Genomic DNA, 20,963 nt, shown 5'->3' on the forward strand with positions numbered 1-20,963 from the left:
TGTACAGGATGTAACACCCTGAAGATTTACCCAAGGCCTCTCTGTTCACGAAGTGTCCTTGCCCCAGGGTTATTGTACTCTACTAGTTACAAGCAGGTCCGCTCCCTTGAGTGTTGTTCCCTAATACGGTAGTCCACGCGCCTCCATTCTGATACTTTTGGTTACCATAAGGAACAAACAGAACGATTTTGTCTTTCCACAGATGGTCTCCGCTCTCCCTTTGTGCTTGCCTGAAGGTCCCTGCTATACTTTAAATAGAGCTGTGCTATTCATTATTTAGTCTATTTATTGTAGTAGCCACTAACCACATGTGGCCATTTAATGGAAGTTTAAATGAATTACAATTAAATAAACAGTTTGGCTCCTCAGTCTTCCTAGCCACACTTCAAATGCTCAGTAGCCACTTGAGGCTGGTGGCTACGGTATTCGACTGCACGGACCGAGAACATTTCCATCACTGTAGACAGAGTGGGACTTCCAGAAGGAATGACAAAGAACAGAGTCGGATGACTTCATGAAAGTAGACTGCTGGGGCACCTGGGTGGCTCAATCGGTTGAGCGTTCGCCTTCAGCTCGGGTCATGATCTCAGGGTCCTGGGATCGAGCCCTGCATCTGGCTCTCTGCTCAGTGGTGAGTCTGCTTCTCCCTCTCCCTCTGTGATCTTTCGTTCTTGCTCTCTCTCAAATAAATAAATATTTTTTTTAAGTTTATTTTTAAAAAAGTAGACTGCTAGTCTAAGTAGAAAACGAAGTAGGACTGAGTAAAACTGTTGAGAAACGTAGTTGTGGTTGTCTTAGAATCTGATCAGAATTGTTCTGAATGTTCTCTGTGGCAGGCATAGACAGAGCCCCCTTTCTCCTTTGTCTCTTCCAACCCTCAGTTTAGCAGGCTGTATCAGTGCCATTAGGGTGAACACATTTGCTCAAAGTTCATTACCAGTGGACTCCCAACCTAAACTTCTAATCCAACAGCGTAACTCCTTCCTTGACTGTTGTGCTATTTCAATTATCTGATTTGTGGAGGGGTGCTTTTAAAGAAAACCTTGTAGGGGCGCCTGGGTGGCTCAGTCGGTTAAGCGTCTGTGTTCAGCCCAGGTCAAGATCCTGGAGTCCTGGGATCGAGCCCGAGTTGAACTCCCTGCTCAGTGAGGAGCCTACTTCTCCCTCTGCCTCTGCCCCCCCCACCCCCCATTAGTGAGCTAATATATAAATAAAATCTTGAAAAAAAGAGAAAACCTTGCAAGGGAGGAATCAAAGCAGGACAGGGACAGGGAGGGAGTTGAGCAAGAAGGATATGGCCTCAGGTAAAGTCTAGTCCTGGCCTGACTGACAGGGGAAAAACCCCCTGCACTGTCCTGTCTTGAGACAGGGGACAAGGGACTTTGTATCCTAGAATCGTTGGCTACCTGGGGAGAGGGGGAGTATAGCCTCCCAGGCTCCCATGTGGCAAGGGCAAGTAACCAGAGAAGGTCGCGGGTGGAAACTACATACCAAACAAATGTAGGATGAGGGCACTGGCTGGTCAAGGGAGCTGGACAGGGCACCACCAGCAGCCACCACACCCATACCCATAGCTACATGAGATAGCTACCAGTGAAAATGAGGTATCATGGGATTTTGTTTAGAAACATCCTCCTAATATAGGAATCCAGTTTAAAGGAATATTATTATATTATCATGAACATAAAGGACTTTAATAATGACCTTTTGTGCTACATAATTAAGACTATGTCTAATTTCCACCATTTGTTAGAAATTTAAAAAGCAATGGATTGGGCAACAAATTAATTGAATTTTCATTCATTTTCGCTGGTAGCTATTTAGTAATAATTTGTTTAACTGAATCCAGGTAACACTCTGGAATTTACATGAATATGTAGAAATGTTTCTACTCAACTTCATGTGTGGACTTTTAAAGACGTACCATCTGATGTGTCTGTAAAAACTATTTAGCAACTGTATTTTATCTCTAGTTTGTATTTCTTAAAATTCGTAAGTGTCTTTGGGGAGTTTAAATTAGTATAAAACTAGATTAATAAGCATTTAATTTTATACAGCCTACTAGAATTGCCTGGAACATATGCCTGTAACACATATCATATAGAGATGGTAATTATAAAGTGAGTGCTGACCTCAAGATGATTTCAAAAACCTCAAGAACTTGTGTTTACATTCCCTTCCCCCTGAGAAAACTGTGGAAATTTAGATAAGAATAGCAAACACTGAAGTTGCACTTACCGTTGGAGAAATTTAAACACTGGATGTTTGAAGACAATCAGGGATTACTATTAAAAACTGAGGAGTTCAGGGGCGCCTGGCTCAGTCAGTTAAGCGTCTGACTCTTGGTTTCAGCTCAGGTCATGATCTCAGGGTCATGAGATTGAGCCCCGCGTCGGGCTCTACTCTCAGCAGGGAATCTGCTTGGAATTCTCTCCGTCTCCCTCTGCCCCTCCCCCTGCTCTTGCACCCCCCCCCCCAGTAAATCTTTTTTAAAAAAGAAATTTATCTTAAGGCTATAATCAGACAGGGGTAGAAAGCTCCATGTATAAGAATGTTCATCTCAGCATTATTTATTTTCAAACATTTGTTACCCATGTTTCCTATAAGAAAAAAAGGAAATGTTACTTCAACAAAATGAAAAGGAACCTAAGATAGATGAGGACACTGAAATACAAACAAAACAGTGGCAGCTGAAGGGTGAAAACAGCTCAAAAGGTCAATTTCCTATATTTTGGGTGTACTCCAGTAGAAAAGGTTAGGAATCACCCCAAGTACTGGGGAGGGAGAGAGTTCCCTCTGGGCCACTTGATCCAAATATAGTTCACGCTCTTTCCCCCAGATGTGGTTCCTTAGTGGCCTTCCTCTCTAGGCTACTTGATCCAAATATAGTTCATGCTCCTTCCTCCAGAGTGTGGTTCCTTTTCCCTCCCATACCTTCAGAAGGATGACTTCCCAAGTCAACCTTCAGAAGGATGACTCCCCAAAGCTTACTCCTGGGCCTTCTGCAGGCTCCCTTAATAATGGCTCCTATTTCTGCTGGTGTGCCAAACTTTAAATTTTTTTTCCAAAATTATAGAAAAGTTGCAGCAGTACAAAGAGCTCTTGCATATCATCCACCAAGATTCATCAGCATGTGATATCTTGTTCCATTTGCTTTATCTCTTTACACGCGCGTGCACACACACACACACACACACACACTCTCTCTCTCTCTTCTTTTTCTGAACCAGTAAAAGGCAGACATGGCACCTTTACTCCTAAACACATCAGCATACATTTTCTGAGAATAAGAATATTCTCCTGTAGCCACAATTATCAAAATCAGGACATTAACGCTGACATAATAATATCTAATCTTCAATCCATATTTACATTTAGTCAGTAGTCCCCCAAATGTCCTACACACCAAGAATTCTTTTTTTGCTGAGCCAGTCCCCAATTCAGGATCACACATTACTTTTAGTCATCACGTCTCTTTATCACCTTTAATGTGGAACTGTTCTTCAGTCTTTCTTTGATCTTCAAGACATTCAAGACAAGTACAGGCCAGCTGTTCGGTGGAATATTCTTTAATCTGGGGTTCTCTGCTGTTTCTTCACCATTCGATCAGCACTGTTTACAATAGCAAGGTAATAACAATGACAAAACCTGGAAACTTAATGATCTAATGATAGGGACACGGCTGAACCTAAGACAGATCCACAAAATGGACTATTATGCAACCAGTAAGAATGATAGAGTTTATTTACTGAACTGTGAAGATACTTCCGATTTTTAGGTGCAAAAAGCAGAATACAACTTAGGTATAAAATGCGCCCGTTTTATATAATTACATATATGCACAGATACGTTTGGAGATTTTACAGAAAATATAATGGTGACCTTATGGTTCATAAGATTAGGGGAGATAGGAAGTTTTTTTTACTTCTCTGTATTTTCTGACTTTGGTTCAAGGAGCATCAATTCAAGTGTGAGTAGTGAAAAAAATACAAAAAACTTTTCAAAGTGATAGGATAGCTTTACTTTTTTTTTTTTTTAAGATTTTATTTATTTATTTGACAGAGACAGAGACAGTGAGAGCAGGAACACAAGCAGCGGGAGTAGGAGAGGGAGAGCAGGCTTCCCGCCGAGGAGGGAGCCCGATGTGGGGCTCGATCCCAGGACTCTGGGATCATGACCTGAAGCCCCAGGACCCTGGGATCATGACCTGAGCCGAAGGCAGACGCTTAACGACGGAGCCACCCAGGCGCCCCAGGATAGCTTTACTTTCACATCTAAAGGATCACATGTGGCAAGGGGACTAGCCGATGGAAGGATTTCCAATCTCGGTCCTGTCATCTAATGTGTTACTCTTGTTCTTGGGTTATCTGCAAGATAACCATGTGACAGCGCTGTGACAGTCAGGGACATTACCCCAAGAAGTCAAGGAAATAAGAACTGAAGAGGACCCACGGGCTTTAGCAACGGCCACTGGTGGACTTTGCTGGAACAGTTTCTGTGTAGTTGAGAAGGTGGAGAGGTGTGAACAGAAGTGAGCACAATGAAGCTGAGGAATGACTAATAAAAATATGGAAGCAGAGGTGTCAAGTGGGGGCTCAACTTTCAAGAAGATTATATGAGAAGAGAAGAGAAACAGGGTAAAACTAGAAGGGAACATAGGAACAAGGGCAAGCGTGTCAGGGGATGGGAGAGTCTTTTTTTTTTTTTTTAATTTATTTGACAGTGAGAGAGGAAACCCAAGCAGGGGGAGTGGGAGAGGGAGAAGGGGGACAGGAGAGTCTTGAGTCTGGTCTCTCCTTTAATCCTCGCAAGTCCATGCATGGCGTACTATTTTTATGGGCATTTTAAAGATGAGATCATGGAGGTGGAGATTCAGTAACTTAATCAAGGTTTCATAGGATCCAAGCCAGGGCCACCAAACCTAGAGTCCGTATGCTTATGTTTGTAATAGTTTCTAAGTATAAAAGGAAAGACAAGTAAAAAGGATTGAAGACCGATGTGGAGAACCTGAGACTAAACACCAGTATTTGTGGTGGCGATCTCCTCTAGCAGGTCACCTTCCCCAGATGGAACAGTAGAAGGAACTCTAGGCACAGGGGAAAGTAAAAGGGTGGATGAGAATTGAGAAGAGGCAAGTGGAGGCCAGTGATGTCTAGAGATAGAGGAGGTGATTAGCCATCTCCTGTGGACTGAGTAGTACAGGAAGCGAGGCCAAGAACTGCTCCCTAAAGAAAACGAAGGAATGAAGAATCTGAGGAACAAGGGTGCGGAGTGGAAGCAGAAGTTAGGATTCTGGGCAAAAGGTGAAAGAGAAAAACCAACACCAAGTAAAATCCAAACTAGTTTCTCAGCAGTGAGAATAGAGAGGATGGCTCCAAAAGACAGAATGACGGATTCTGAGGAACTTAGCAAGCGGATGTGGAGATGGAAGCAGACCAAGTGTAGCCCTATCGACTGATGGTGTCATTAACAGAGATAAAATTCAGGTCAGGGCAATTTAGTTTGGGACTCGTGCTTGAGTAGCCCGCAGACTGGGTAGAAATGCCCAGGAGAATAGTTGAGACTATTCAGTGGGTGGAGCCGACTGTGCATAAGGATGAGGGACTCCTCAGCAGAACACAGAGCTGACAGCTGGAGCAGCGGACGATGGTATAAGTGAGAACAATACAAGACGGCAAAGACCAGAGCACTGGAACACTGACATCAGGGCTGGGGAGAAGGGTCGGGAAGGGAGTAGTCTTGGACGGGTGGTACAGATCATGGCAGTTAAGGTAAGAGAGTTTCCAGGAGGCCATCAAAGGAAGGAAAAAATAAAGATGCGAAATGGTCCAAGTTTTGTGCCGATCTTTCTAGGAAGTGGCCTAGAGTTGGCTGCATTTCATGGAATGAAGTGACCCCAGTTATGACATGCCGTAAAGGCTGCCGAAAACTTCTCTCTCCTGCCCTGCCTCTTCCGGAGCGAGAAAGCACATCTGTCAAGCCTTTCCCTTAAGCAACATATGTTTTCTTTAACCCCTCTCCCCGCGTCCCCGCCCCCAGCCCCCACATACTGGATAGCTGCCCTAAGCGGTTTGGGCACATGGGATAGGTTGAAATGCTTAAGAACGACTTTTCTAAGGGAGGTCCGGAAAGACTGTTGTATTTGAGGACAATGCCAAAATTCCAGCTCTCTGATCTGCGAACTTTCGGAGACTGCTTATCTTTTGTGCTTGCTCTCTAACCGAGAACATGTGAAACCAGGGTCCCAAGAATGATTGCTTCCTGGTAATACTAAATCAATACTAAATATAGAACATAAGCCTAGTTGGGCTTAAGGATCAGGGACATTTGAAAATAAGCCTTTGTGTTAAATTGTCTGGCTAACCACTGAAATGAAAGCAACAGCAGTCTCCACTGACCACTGAAGTTCAGAGTTACAAAAAGAACGAATGGAGTCAGGGTGTTTTCTTACCCCTCTTTACAGACTTCATTATTTCGTAAACATATGAGAAATGAGTGGAGGGAAACATGATCAAAGGTTGGGTTATTGGTAAAACAGTAAAGAATTATTTTTGTAAGGTTATACATCTGACTTAAATCTTTTTAAATAAAATGGCTGTTTGGCTAATGTCATAAGTACCTAATTAGCACAAATTGATTTTGAGAATTAGAAAAAACTTCTTTTCGGGTGGCATCGATCATCCTTGACTACATTCAATTTATTCTTTACTTAGAAACTGGCAGGTTGACTGACCAGCATAACTGAATACTTGTGTTCTTCTTACCAACAGTTTATTTTTAGACAGGCAGGTAACTGTTGCTTGACATTCTTAAATGAAAACAATCATTTTTTAGCAAATGAGCTAAAAGCATGATATATACATCAAGTCAATTTGTCTGGTTTGTCTTAGATTTTAGTCATACAAGGACAAAACAACTAGTTGAAAAGGGAAAAGCGCCAGTGGCTTCCTCTTGTTTTTACACAGCTGACTAGTTGTTAGACATATTCATGATTTGGGGAGTAAGAACCATCACGACAGATAAAGGTCATAGGAATTCTTCAGCAAAACAGTACACGACCCCTTCAAGGGCACCGAACAGAGCCACATATGACCCTGGCCACACAGAGAAGCAGATCCATCTGGCAACAATGAACAGCTTTGAACAATCTGTTACTTTTCAGAAAGCAGGAGGAAGGGAAATGATTCACCAATTACTACTGTTACTAATACATATGAAACAAAACCTTGACTTGTTTCACAAATGAGATACGGTGTCCAGTTTCCCCAAAATAAGCCATATTCTACTTTGAGATATGGTCTACATGGGCTTTATGACAAAATGAAAACCCCAGAGTTTTCCATAGAGCATGTATCATGTTTTTTAAAAGAAGGTACCATAACTCTTTCCATTAAAAGGCACTCCTTTGGAGAGGAAAAGCAGGGAAGCTTAATCCCTTTGGGTGAACTTTTCAATTGGTGCACAGTTTTTGGATGGCAATTTTTATTATAACCTTAAATATATATACCTTTTACTTAGCAGTTCCACGTCTGGAAATTTAGCTTAAGAAATGGCCTGCATAAGAACATGAAGACATACGTGAGACCAGACAGAACAATTCCAGTTCTTCCACACACTGCCATGGATCGGAGCTGCTAAACAGAATGCGAGAAATCTGGTTGTTCTGACACTTTGTAGTGTTGTTCAGGTGAAAACGACAGGTGCAGAACTGCATGCCTAGCATGATCCTATTTATGCTAAAAACTATAGAAGTTATATATGTACACATGCACTTTAGAAGGACACACGTCAGATACTGGGGAGCAGGCTTGGGGAGAACAGGGGGAGTTTCGCATTTTGACCTACAGATCTTTGTATGTTTTAATTGTGTACGATGACCACAGAGTACTTTTTTAAAATCGAGGTTTTTAGTCACATAAAACTCACCCTTTCAAAGTGTATAGTTCATGGTTTTTAGTATATTCACAAAGTTGTGCAACCATCATTACTACCTAATTCCAGCCATTTGCATCACCCCAAAAAGAAACCCTGTACCTGCTAAGAGTCGCTCCCCGGGGGCCCCCCCTCTCTGCAGCCCCTGGCACCCACTAATCTGCATTCTGGCTCTATGGATTTGCTGCTTCCGGACATTTCACATAAAGGGCATCATGCAGGGGCGCCCGGGTGGCTCAGTCGGTTAAGCGTCTGCCTTCAGAAGCTCAGGTCCTGGTCCTGGGGTCCTGGGATCGAGCCCCACTTCTCGGGCACCCTGCTCGGTGGGGAGTCTGCTGCTCCTTCTCCCTCTGCCCTTACCCCCATCTCGTGCACTCGCTTCTCATGTTCTCTCTCTCATAAATAAATCAATTAAATCTTTAAAAAAAAAAAAAAAAAAGGAGGGCGCCTGGGTGGCTCAGTTGGTTAAGTGACTGCCTTCGGCTCAGGTCATGATCCTGGAGTCCCGGGATCGAGTCCCACGTCGGGCTCCCTGCTCAGCAGGGAGTCTGCCTCTCTCTCTGACCCTCCCCCCTCTCATGCTCTCTATCTCATTCTCTCTCTCAAATAAATAAATAAATCTTTAAAAAAAAAAAAAGGCACCATACAAGATGTGATCCTTGGTGCCTGGCTTCTTAGCATTAAGTTTCCAAGCAGGGATCAGTACTCCAGTTCTTTACACGGCCATGTATAACTTCAATAAATAAAGATCAATCTGGGGCGCCTGGGTGGCTCAGTCATTAAGCGTCTGCCTTCGGCTCAGGTCATGATCCCAGGGTCCTGGGATCGAGCCCCACATAGGGCTCCCTGCTCTGCAGGAAGCCTGCTTCTCCCTCTCCCCCTCCCCCTGCTTGTGTTCCCTCTCTCGCTGTGTCTCTCTCTGTCAAATAAATAAATAAAATCTTTAAGATAAATAAATAAATCTGTAAATAGCTCTGATTTAAAAAAAACACTCAGAAAAAGAAAAACCTCACCCTTTTGTACAAATCACTCTGTAGAAACTCAGCAGCTCTAAATCCAATGTCCATATTAAAGCACAGTTTATTTCTATCTTCCTGCTCCTAACACTTTAATATACTCTCTCTCAGGTCCCATTTCAAAGGTCTGCCCCTTCAAACAGTATTTTTGTTTCCACGTAAGTCTGTTTTTGAGATCAGTATCATTCACCTAGCAGACCTAGTTAGTTCTTTGCCCAGCTTCATCTTCCCTATCTCCCTGGCACTGCCCCCACCCCCACCCCCACCGTAAAAACACATTTATAGCCACAGAGAGGTAGAGACAAAGGCATAATGTGGATATTTATGGACCTCCTATCTTTTGACAAAGATCCAGGTCTAAATGATTTCAGTACACTGACCATGTGCAGAACATGTCTGCTACAGTGTAACACTTTAAATGCTATCATTAACTTTCGTAAGTAACTTTAGAGTTTTCACCCTCTGAATAGAAATCGAGAATACATTTTTGCTTTACGTCCTTAATGTCCAGATACCTCATTATCTAAACAAGGCAAAATTGTGTGACATGGGTTGATCTATAAAGCAGCACTGTCTCTACAGCTGAGGACTCCGGTATATAAATAAGGAGGGTTTTCCCTTAAAAAGATGGACTGGCCCTTTGCTGGCCAAAGAATTTTCCTAGGAAATTCTACCAGCTTTATACTTTAGAATGACCTCAGCAACTGCTGATGACTGCAGCTGGGGGAGAAAAAAACAACAAACCCCCCAAGGTCCCCAGCTGTCAGTAGTTTCAATTAGCTACAGAAAACCACAGAACCCCCTTCTCCGGATTTTTATGGTGGTTATAAAAATGAAACTAAGTAATAGGGGCGCCTGGCTGGCTCAGTGGGTAGAGTGTGTGACTCCTGATCTTAGGGTTGTGAGTTCGAGCCCCACCTTGGGTGTAGGGATTACTTAAAAATATTTTTTTTTGGGCGCCTGGGTGGCTCAGTTGGTTAAGCGACTGCCTTCGGCTCAGGTCATGATCCTGGAGTCCCGGGATCGAGTCCCGCATCGGGCTCCCTGCTGAGCGGGGGGTCTGCTTCTCCCTCTGCCCTCCTCCCTCTCGTGCTCTCTGTCTCTCATTCTCTCTCTCTCTCAAATAAACAAATAAAATCTTTAAAAAATATATATATATATATATTTTTAGATAAAATCTTTTTTAGAAGTCTTTAAAAAACCAAAATGAAACTAAATAATGGACTTTAAACACACACACTCACACACGCATGCATGCATGCCAAGCACTACTGGGTGACATTTGCCGTCAGGCACACCATCCCATAGTTCCAGCATTAATCAGAACCTGTTAGGTAATTTTTTTCCTCTCGAGTAGGAATGCAGGTGAGGACTTGTCTGTATGGAATGAGCTCATTCCACTAATTAAAAACTGACTTCTGCCCTGGATACGACTACCTCAATATATGCGCACTGTACTAGAAGTCAGCTGTCCATGATGAAGGGAGGACATTTAAATCTATAAGGTGGAATCCCTTCACAAGAATATTAATCCCCATCCTTATTACCAGCCAGATAAACCACACTAGGAGTTTTGGTTCATTTTCAAAATCACCTCCTAACTAGGTTCTAGAGGACCCAATTTCAACCAAAGGTACCCGAATCAGGTAATAATAAAAGAACCAAGGTGTAACGCAGTTCTGCTGTGGACTTGAAAGACTGCTGTTTCTCTCCATGATGAAACCTTCATGTGGTGAAACCTTGAACTGGACTCAAATTCACTTTTTGTTCTCTCTCATACTTGTTTAATGACAAGTCACTAAACAAACTAGGCATTTCATCTTGAAATGAAGACTAAAGGGACCACGATCCTGTTGCCGCTACAAATGAGCTTCATTATACCCTTTCACAAAAAAGACATACATACAAACATGAAAGTCATAACTCATTTATTGAATGAATAGTATATGCAAGAATACCAATAAAAGGAAACTAATACTACAAACTACAATTTTGAAAATAAAGCCAATATAACAGGAACAAAATATACATAACATGAGAGGAATGTTTGATTTTGACCCATAATGCATTCCTTATCTTTACAATTAACCTAAATGCCTGTTAGAACAAAACTGTATACCTTGGTCTAACCTTTAGTGCTTTTCAAAAAAGCAACAACATTCAGAACACTTTTCTTTTTCTTTGAGATATTTAAGATTCACACATTTGTTCAAGTACATAGATTCTGATTCAACAGTAGATCTACATAGCTTGTTATTCTCTTAATATCTTGAGTAGCATGTACTCCTGAGCAAGTACTATCTGAAATTCTAAAATTGCTGATCTTTGAAATAAAATGTATTTCAACTGTGGGTTTTTAATAAATTGAGATGAAAGTAAAATTCACACCCCCACCCCCCTCCCCCCAGGAACAAAGAGCTCTTATTAAAGTATAGAAACTCAAGTCTATCTTTCTACTCTAAAGAACATTTCTTACTAACAGTTCTGGTAAGGCAATAAATGCTCCAGAATAATCTTCAATATACGCTTGCAAAGATTACACTGTTGAGTATCAATAACGAAAACAAAACAAAACAAAAGGGGAAAAAAGGAAAGAAAGAAAAGACACTTCAAAATTTCAAGCTAAAATATGCGTAAAAGACAGTCATGGCAGTATTTTTCGAAATGATGTACATGTTATATACTTATCAAATAATGTCATGCTTATTAAAACTACAGTTAAGGACTTAAGAGATGAACAGTAAATACACTGCTGAGGTCCATTTTTCTAAATATTCATACCACAATGTAATTACTACCCAGAAGATGATGATGCTACTTGGGAACATAAGTACTGTACAATTTTTACATTGTAAGGCACTTTTTACTCAGCATGTGACGAAAACATGGATGGAGAATCAAAGTATTGGAGGTTTACAACCAAAGGTGATTTTTCATGTGACTTCAATTTACATTTCAACTTTTAATGAAAGACTGTTTAGCCAATCACACCACAGTGAGAAAAACAGGTAGCCAGCCACTTATTCTAGCCAACCAAAAGGTAAAGTGCTATTCTGGTTGCTAGTGGCAGAGAAAGGGGTGAAGACACCCATACAAAGTTACACACTTGATTACAGAACAAATCCATCGACTGACAGCTATAGTATTTGAAGTCTAAGATATGATCATTGGCTGGCCACTATTACCCCGGCACCTTCCATTTTTCCTAAAAACATCATTACAGTAGTTGTCCAAAAATGAAGGTGCTCTATTATTCCATGGGTAAGTCTATGGCACACAATATAAAAATGATCAAGACACAGTGATTCAAAGATTTTAAAATAACAGGTTTCAAGCTGTTGTAAGGAAATAAAGTACAGATCCTTTGGGAAAAGTCACATAGCTTGGTAAACAAACATCTAGATCTGTCGTTGCACTTCAAGTCATGGTGAATTTTGAAAATTCATCACATACACGCACACACACACACAAAAACCCAATGGCATATTTAGAGCAAAAAGAAAAACATATAGGGCAACCCCACTAAAGCTAGTTTCCTTCTAAAAATAATAAAAGATGGTTAAAATAAAGCAATCATTGAGTCCCTTGATTTAAGTGAATGTGTGAATACACACTTGACAAATGTGACCTTAAGGGACTAGCAGTTAAAAAAAAAAATCAGTCATTAAGCACAGTGTAATTTTCCACCTGTTACATTTTAAAAATGCTTCTCCATAAGCTGCAGAATATCTTGATGTACAGTCAAGTTAACATGTTATTTCTTATTTGCTAATTTGCTTTTATGTGGTAGGTTAACGAAGAATTCGGAAATCAGGATCCCTACCCTTGGTATTGAGGTGCTATGGTAATATTAGGCAGACCACAACTAAAGTTTTTTGGTTTTGCCATAAAGAAATATATAAATGTGCTTCAGCAGGTAAGTGGAAGAAAATATCCCTAGCTAGAAATGCCAGTGTGAAAATCCTTTCTAAACAGCTGGGTTCTTAGGCTTCGAAAAACAACTCTGATGATCAAGAAAACACCACCAAGCCCTACCAGAAAAAAACGTAGGGCACGAAAGCCTAGTCAATAGATAAGCAAAGCAATGCATGAAAACATTAAAAATATTAAATAATTTTTTTTTTAAAAAATAGTGGTCACAAAATGAAAAATAAATACTGTTTTATGCAGACTGTTTTTTTTTGTTTTTTTTGTTTTTTTTGTTTTTATTCCAACAGCGCATGAGACCTCCTTATGTACTTTGGGCCAGTATATGAAGTACTCCACACAACACGGCACTTGAGAGGAACCAGTTTCAGACATGGTGGCTGAAGTCCTTAGTGAGTGGTAACCCTTTAAATCTTAAAGAGGTTTAATTTGCTGTTGCCAAATCTTAGTTTAAACTTGAAAGGATCCAATCATTTTGCTAGAAGCTCTTTGTAGGACATGATAAGAGAAGAGGTTTACTGTCAAGAGAATTTTGGCATAAGCACTGGAGCTCACAACTTAAAATCACCAGTCGCCCAAGTGCATGCTGGTCAGTGAGAACAACTTTAACAGGAACGAAATGAAAAGCTTTAGCACACTTCTTGGAAGAGATTGTTAGCATGTGCTGTCAAAGCCAAGAGAAAAAGAAGGTTCTCTTCATTTCTAGCCTCCGTTACTTGAGTGTGAAAAAAAAGACCACAAATTCCCATGTGTTGCCACCAGAGACGTGGTTGCGCTGTAAAGTGAAATTTGCTTATGCTTTCCCTTGAGTATGAATCCACTAAACAAACTTAGACACTCTAAACAGTAGAACTTTGTTCATTCCAGAAATATAGCTTACTTCATTTCAATGTCTGCTTTAACTGTTGACACTATACACAGGGTTAATAGTGTTTCGATTGCTTCCCAGAAACTGCAAACTACAGCTACGTAATATCAACATGTCAAATTCTGCCATCTAGTGAAGGCTCATAAAACAAACAAGACGTTTTTAGGCAGTTCAATGAAGGATCTAAGAGTTGGGCAGTAAAAAGTTACAAACCCTTTTTGATTTTAGAAAACAGTGAAAAAAGAATAGTAGTTATGGATGTCTTATTCATTCCCAGTTTTCTAACTCTGTCCCATGAACCTGTTTAAAAGATGATAAAAAATTGTAAAATATGATGCTTGAGGGGAACACAATAAATATAATGTTACTGAGGAGCGAGAACATCTTACTGGTTCGACATTACAACTACACTTATTGATAAAGTGGATAGCTTGTTTTTACTGTTACAAAATCAGCTAGTTAAAAAAGAAAAAAAACTATGCAAGCCTACACAATCCTTTAGCATTCTAGTAACATGCTTAACTAAACATAATAGCATTAAAAAATCATACTGCATATACCATTACTCCAACATGTATTTATCAGCGAGTACTGTATCCTGACAACAGATCCGACATAAGTAACGTTCATACCTAGTTTCCATTAAGTTGCTGCTGAGTTAGTTGTTGCTGGTCAATTTCTACTTTTCCCCGGCTTTTACTCTCTCGTTCCTCATCTTCTTCATCTCTCTCATCATTTCCACTATGATTTTTACAATATAGTCTACAATGACGAAAGATAAAAATCTCAAAATGTTTTGTCGCTCTTGATGGGAATATATTTATGCCATTAGTAGATGAGGTTGGTGCCCATTTAAAATAAGGGTTTCCTCATCCATGCTTTTTAAAAACGCTACAATTAGTTACAGGTCCATTTCTATCTAAACGATAGGAAAGCACTCTATTAATGAGATCGTAAAAAGTTCATCTGACATAAAATTAGGATAAAAGTTGTTAACGTATGCCCAAAGATGAGGCGATTCCTCATTTTGCCCATTGAGATTAAAAATAAAGCTTCCAGCCAACTTGAAAATATAAACTTGCAGGCATCTAGACAAAATAGTCAAATTCTAGGTTTCAGATACAGAATTCAAAAGCACATTTTAGGAAGTAATGTAAATGCTATAGATACTGCTGCTTTCTGCTCACATTTCATGAAACATTTTTATTCAAACTCCTCAAAATAGCTTTTCATCATTAGTGTCCTGGCCCTTCATGAGCCCCCTAACAGTTTTCCAGGCCCTGCATTTGGCTTGTTCTCTCTTGATCTAGGCTGGCTCCTCCCAACTTCTTTTCTTCCCATGACACTGACTTCTTGGGAAAAGTTAGACCAGCTACCTTTTCAACTATACCATTCTGGAATTTGTCTAACTGTGGTACTGTTTTATTTGGTTCTCTCTTACCCCGGATTTCCTATAAACTGGAAATAAGGTCTAAGGGCTTGGTTAGCTCTAGGTTCAACTTTTCCTTGTTAGTCCAGGATATTTGATAGGGGACCCTGCATACTTCAGGAGGCATGTTAGTTTCAGAATGCCCTACTATTACTATTAGTGATGCCGTTGGATCATTTGGTTAAAGTGGTGGTGATAGCCAGATTTCTCCATTGTACAGGTAGGTTTTCCCCTTTAAAATCAGCAAATAACCTCTGCAGTGAAACTTTGACATCAGGCTGTTCTGACAACCTTTTATGTGGGTATACACACTGTTTACTTGACATTGATTGTTTTTAATAAAAAAGCAATGCGCATTATTAGGACAAGGGTTTAGGTAGGCCAATTAATGTGTATGTACCCATATGTGTTTTATTGTTAGCCACCCCACCGTAATCAATGGGTGAGCTGATCTCAGCTCAGTTTTAGGTCAACGATATACAAGATGACAAGATGGAACAATGCTTTAAAAATGTTCAGTGGGTGCCCCCTTGTGGTCAGCAGTAGGTAAGACATTCATATACGAATTCTGACACACATGACCTAAAACTAGGTTTAACATGAAGAGTTTCTAACGTGTGAGTGGAATAAAAGGCAGGGAGGGGGTTAGGGAGCAACAATAGCAACTGACTTCCGACCTAGTTTTGCTTATTTTTTTATTCTTAAAACATTTTCAATTATTTCCAAAGAACTATGGAGAATTTGTACTCTTCTTCAAACGCTACATATTGGGAATCACTTAAAAACAAACCCAACAACCTGAGTTCAAATATCAAGAGTGAATTCCTTTATAGTACACCTATAAAGTATCTTCCTCCAAAATACAACCCGAATTAAGCCTTTGAGCCAACTTCTAAATTACGGGGTAGAGAAACAAGGTGAATGGCATCATGAAAAAGCAAAAAGATAAATCTAGAATGTGGGACTTTGACAGGACGACTTATCAGGGTTCTGCAACAAGTAGGGGGGAAAGGCAGGGTGGAGTGGGATTGCTCTATATTGAGAGACTTATGAGACATATCCATTAAATGCAATGTAGGGATCTTGTACATACTGAGATTTGAACAAATCAGGTCTGAAAAGGCATTTCCAAGACAACTGGGGAAATGTGAACGTGGACTTGGAGATGACACTAAGAACTTCCTCTTAATTTTACAACGTGTGATAATGGCACACAGATACGGATGTATGTAGGGATACAATGACAAGAGGTGTGGGGTTCTGCTTTAGCAGATGTCAGAAAGAAAAACAACAGATGAAAGCACGTGTGACAATAACTCGGGAGCTGCTGAGATGGGGAGCTGCTACGCTATCCTATTTTTGTATACTTTTGAAAACTTTCAATAAGAGGTTTTTCTAAAAGGATGAGCCCTTTGTTGTTAAAACAGATTTTAATCTTTTTTATGGGATTATTTTTCACTTCCATAGGCCCATTATGTATCCTTCACCAATCTAGACACCAAGACCACAGCTGTCAACCAGTCAAACAAGATCCCTGTCATGTAATTTACTTTTTTATGGTGGGGGACTGACTTTTTAGAAACATACGTATTTTTTAAAGTTTGGTAATACAATAGAGACAATAAAACAGGATAAGCAGAATCACTGTGTAATCTTCCCTCGCCTTTTTAAGGAACAAATACATTTAATCTAATGAATAGATTAATGTAATAATTTAATGAATATATTCAGGATCCAGAAGGAGCCAGTAAAGAAGGAAAGCCACATGTAGGAGAGGGAAGCCGCTTCATTCAGAAGTATTTCTCCTTGCATTTCCTCCTATTTGTGCATTCTTCTATCCCCAAACTACTTGCATGTGGACTCTCATTTGAACTCAATAGCCTGTGAAAAAATCTGGAATCTGCACCATAAGCAGATTTTAGAAACAAATTTCAATGTGAAAAAATAAAAAGAGTAATTCAAATCATTGTGGATCCCAGTGTAAATATTTTCTTTAGAGATGGTCACTGCAATGTGGTTTCTAATAGCTAAAGAATAAAAACCATCTGAATGTCTAAAAAAGGAACTGATTAAACTGACGGACCCATACAATGGAATACTATGCAACCAAAAACTGTTTAATGTCACAGAAAAATATGTCTCAGGTACAGCAAGTAGAGAACAGATTATAAAAGTGTATATAAGAAAATCTTAAATGCACACACACAATCACATAAATGTCTAGAAAATATTCTGAAAGATTTAGAATTCTCTCTGCTGGTAGAATTAAAGTTCACATTAAGCTTTTTCCCCCTTATCTTTATTTTTCATTTTTTTCCCAAAGTGAAAACGGATAGCTATTACAATATCTTAATAGAGCTGGAATTTAAATACAGTAATTTTCCACACATCTGATTTTAGATGTTTAGCGTGGGCCTGCCATTTTTAAGTTATTAATGCTACTTTAAATAATGGATTGCTTACAAAAATATTCAACCACTGAACTATATAAAGAATACAAAACTGCTAAACAGTAAGTTGTATAAAGAATATAAAATCGCTTCTCTTCCATCCCCATGCAATGAATGAGGTAACAACTGTTAAGTGGCTCAAAATTTTATGTATATAGACGCAACTTGTACACATGTATTTTTATATGCCAACATAGATCCCACAACTTGGTTGTTTCACCTTACTCGACCATGGAATACCTCTGCATGACTCTCCACACGGATCTACTTCAATCTTTAATTGCTGCATAGTATTCCATTACATGCACGTACTAAAACTGGAGTCTCTTGATGGACATTCTGTTTGGGGCTTGATTTTTGCTATTGTGGGTGAAAGGCTAAAATTCTTTTCCCATTTCACCTTTGGTTAACTCTAGCTATATTCCCTTGGCAACTGAGCAAAAATGGGCATGGTGCGCCCGCTTCTTTACTAAGCTGCTACCCGCCCAGCTGGTAGACGGAAGCTGGACTGGGAGAATGATGTTCTGATGAGCCTATCTCCGGCCCTGTGTGGTGTAACCTGAAAATGACCTATGCCTATGTAACTATCCTGTAACAGGTGCTCGCTCCAATGGGGTCGGCGGCTTTGAAGGCACGGTGGGTCCCCTGTGGACCCACCCAGTGTGAATCCAACCGTACCGGGCCTGTGCTCTCTCCCGCTGACGCCATCTGTGCTAACCTCACCAACCTCAAGCACAGGTGAGTAAATAGGATGCCCTAGAGGGTAGTGAGCGCTCATTAACGGGCCAACGGAACTGCTCGCACATACATCTTTGTGCTGTTTTCTGCTCACTTGCCCCGCAGAAATCCCTACAAAGCAGACTAGTAGCAAAATACATACGTTATTGGGCTAAAGGTTGTGGTCTCCAATGCTCAACTGCTCTAAATCGCACCGAGGTACATTCCAACTCACCATCAAATGCGAATGCCCAGGTCTCCGGAACCTGGCTGGTAATGGGAATCCTACTAATCTTTGCCCACCAGATAGGCAAAAACTGGTAAGATCTTGTTTTAATTTGCATTTCTTTCATTACTAAGGGTGAGCGGCTTTTCACATACCTATAGCCCATGGCTAGTTCTCCTATGAACTGCCTTTTCATGTTCTTTGCCCATTTTCCCCCCTAAACTGGGCTGTTTTTCTTAAGGATTTGGAGTTCTCTTTAGCCTAGTTTTAATGTAGTCAAAAATTCCAAGTTTCCTATCATGCTTAGAAAGGTCATCTGTACTCAACAGATTCTAGAAAATTTCTCCTACATTTTCTGTTTTACTTAAGGTTAGGTTTTTAGCCCATCGAGGATATATTCTGGGGTACAGTCTGAGGTAAGGATTCAAACTGTTTTCTAAATTGAGCCAACTATATAAACTGTGTAGAGATCAGATACTGAATAATCCAGATCTAGTACCACCGAAATTACCCAACGAAGACCTGGATCTGTTTCCTGTGATCTTTGTCACTGAGCTAGTACCAGTTTTAATTACTAGGTGACGGGGTTTGATATCTAATGAGGGATTTCTTCTCTTGATCTCATTAAAATTGTTCTTGGCTGCACGTGATAAAGTCTAGTTGACTACCCCAGTACCTATTTTCCCCCCTTCCCTTCATAGCATTGAACCAGATTTGGGTAGCAACGTGCCTGCCGGGGGTGCATTTCCCAGCCCCCTTTGGATAGGTGACTAAATCCTGGCTAATGAGATGCTGAGCAGAAGTGTGTGTGGAACTTCCAGGAAGAAGGATTAAAAACCCGTCAGCTGGAGGAACTGCCACTTTGTCCTTCCACTTTCCTTTGCTCCCACTTTCTCCTACTGCCTATGGAAGGACACCCCAAGGATGAGAGAGCAGAAAGATGGTAATCTGGGTCTCTGATGACACAGATAAGAGCCTAACACATCTGCACTGCTCTCCTTGGGACCTCTTGCAGGGAAAAACAAATTTCTGTCTTGTTTAAGCTTCTAGTTCTTCCCTGTTCATGAGGTAACTTAATCATTACCAGTAGAAAATAATATCCCATTCACTCTTCTAGATAAAACCATCAACGTTTTGTATTTCATTAAAATTGTATTTGATGTATAGAATAATTTGAGGAGAATAGGTATCTTTCAGTGTTGAGTAACTTTTCATCAAGGAACATAATATATTTTACTATCCATTTGGGTCCTGTGTAAAACTTTTTTTTTTTTTTTAAAGTTTCAACTTTGGTGTGCATATGTGTGTGGGGCAGGGGTGGAGGGTGACGTTTTTCCTTTCCATTTTCTGTTACTGGAAAAAACTAGTTTTTAAAACTTCATCTCATATTCAGCAACCTGAGCTTTTATTAATTTTAGTAAATGGAGTTGGTCCCTTTGGATTTTCTTGGTAGACAATGACATCAATAACAAATACTGACAATTTTATTTTGCTCCTTCATGGTATTTATTATACATTTTTCTTCCTTTTCTTGTTGCACCGGCTTAACCCTCCAGAAGAACGCTGAAAAGTAACATTGGTAGTTGGTACCCTTGTCTCGTTCCTGGATCTGAATGAAAGTGTATTGGTATAGTGGTTCTCAATTATGGATGAACATGAGAATAACCTGGGGAGTCATCGAAAATCATGGTTTGGGCCTCAGTCCACTGAATTTAAAATCTCTGAGGGTGGGGCCCAGACATGAATATTTTTAAAGAGGGCCCTATTCACCCTCGGGTGGTTCTGAGGCTCAGCCCTGGTTAAGAACCACTGTCCCTTTACTTTAACACTAAATAAAGCTCTTTGCTGTTGTCTTCTCATAAATGCTCCATTAGGACTCCTCGCTTCCCAAGGGCACTCTTGGTACTGCACTTTAAAATTCAGAAATGGATGTTGAATGCTATGAAATGCCTTTTTACCATCACCAGGAAGGTGATAGGATTTTTCTTTCTCTATGAATGACAGTGGATCACATTAATATATTTCCTAATTTTGAACAGTCTTTAAATTTTTAGAAACAGCACGGGATTTGATTTTCTAACATTTTATTTAGGACTTTGGTATATTATTTATAAAAGTAAGATTGGCCTATAGTTTTCTTATTTGTTTTTGTTTTAAATGCTATCTTTACCAGGTTTGGTCTCACAGTTATGTAAAGTTTTATAGAATGAACCAAGTTTTTCATCTTTCGCTATGTGCTGGACCTCTCTAAATAGTACTGGAATTCTCTGTTCATTAAAGGCTTGATAGAACTCACTTGAAAAACAGCTCTGCCTTTATTATTAAACAAAGTTTGGCAAATTTTATAATATAGCACTAGCACCTCATCCAGTCACCCAAATACATGGTGACTGTTTAT

General features: G+C 40.1%; 1 protein-coding gene and 1 long non-coding RNA gene across 6 annotated transcripts in view; one reads left to right on the forward strand and one right to left on the reverse strand.

Moving 5' to 3' along the window:
* Positions 1 to 8,359, forward strand: part of LOC115944743 (uncharacterized) — a 15,893-nt gene extending 7,534 nt beyond the window's left edge. For 2 of the 3 annotated variants that reach the window (XR_014141191.1, XR_014141190.1), the window contains exon 3: positions 7,519 to 8,359. This is a non-coding gene — a long non-coding RNA (uncharacterized LOC115944743). The remainder of the gene's footprint in view (positions 1 to 7,518) is intronic. The other variant, XR_014141192.1, reaches the window with a different exon arrangement.
* Positions 8,360 to 10,859: 2,500 nt separating this feature from the next.
* PHF6 (PHD finger protein 6) overlaps positions 10,860 to 20,963 on the reverse strand; it is a 47,921-nt gene continuing 37,817 nt past the window's right edge. For 2 of the 3 annotated variants that reach the window (XM_081808235.1, XM_081808234.1), the window contains one exon: positions 10,860 to 14,505. In XM_081808235.1, the coding sequence (XP_081664361.1) occupies positions 14,376 to 14,505 (130 nt within the window). In that variant the 3' untranslated portion in view covers positions 10,860 to 14,375. The remainder of the gene's footprint in view (positions 14,506 to 20,963) is intronic. The other variant, XM_006744874.3, reaches the window with a different exon arrangement.

The sequence above is a fragment of the Leptonychotes weddellii genome, chromosome X (assembly GCF_054177405.1).
Source record: "Leptonychotes weddellii isolate Sample4059 chromosome X, ASM5417740v2, whole genome shotgun sequence".
Lineage (NCBI taxonomy): Eukaryota > Metazoa > Chordata > Mammalia > Carnivora > Phocidae > Leptonychotes > Leptonychotes weddellii.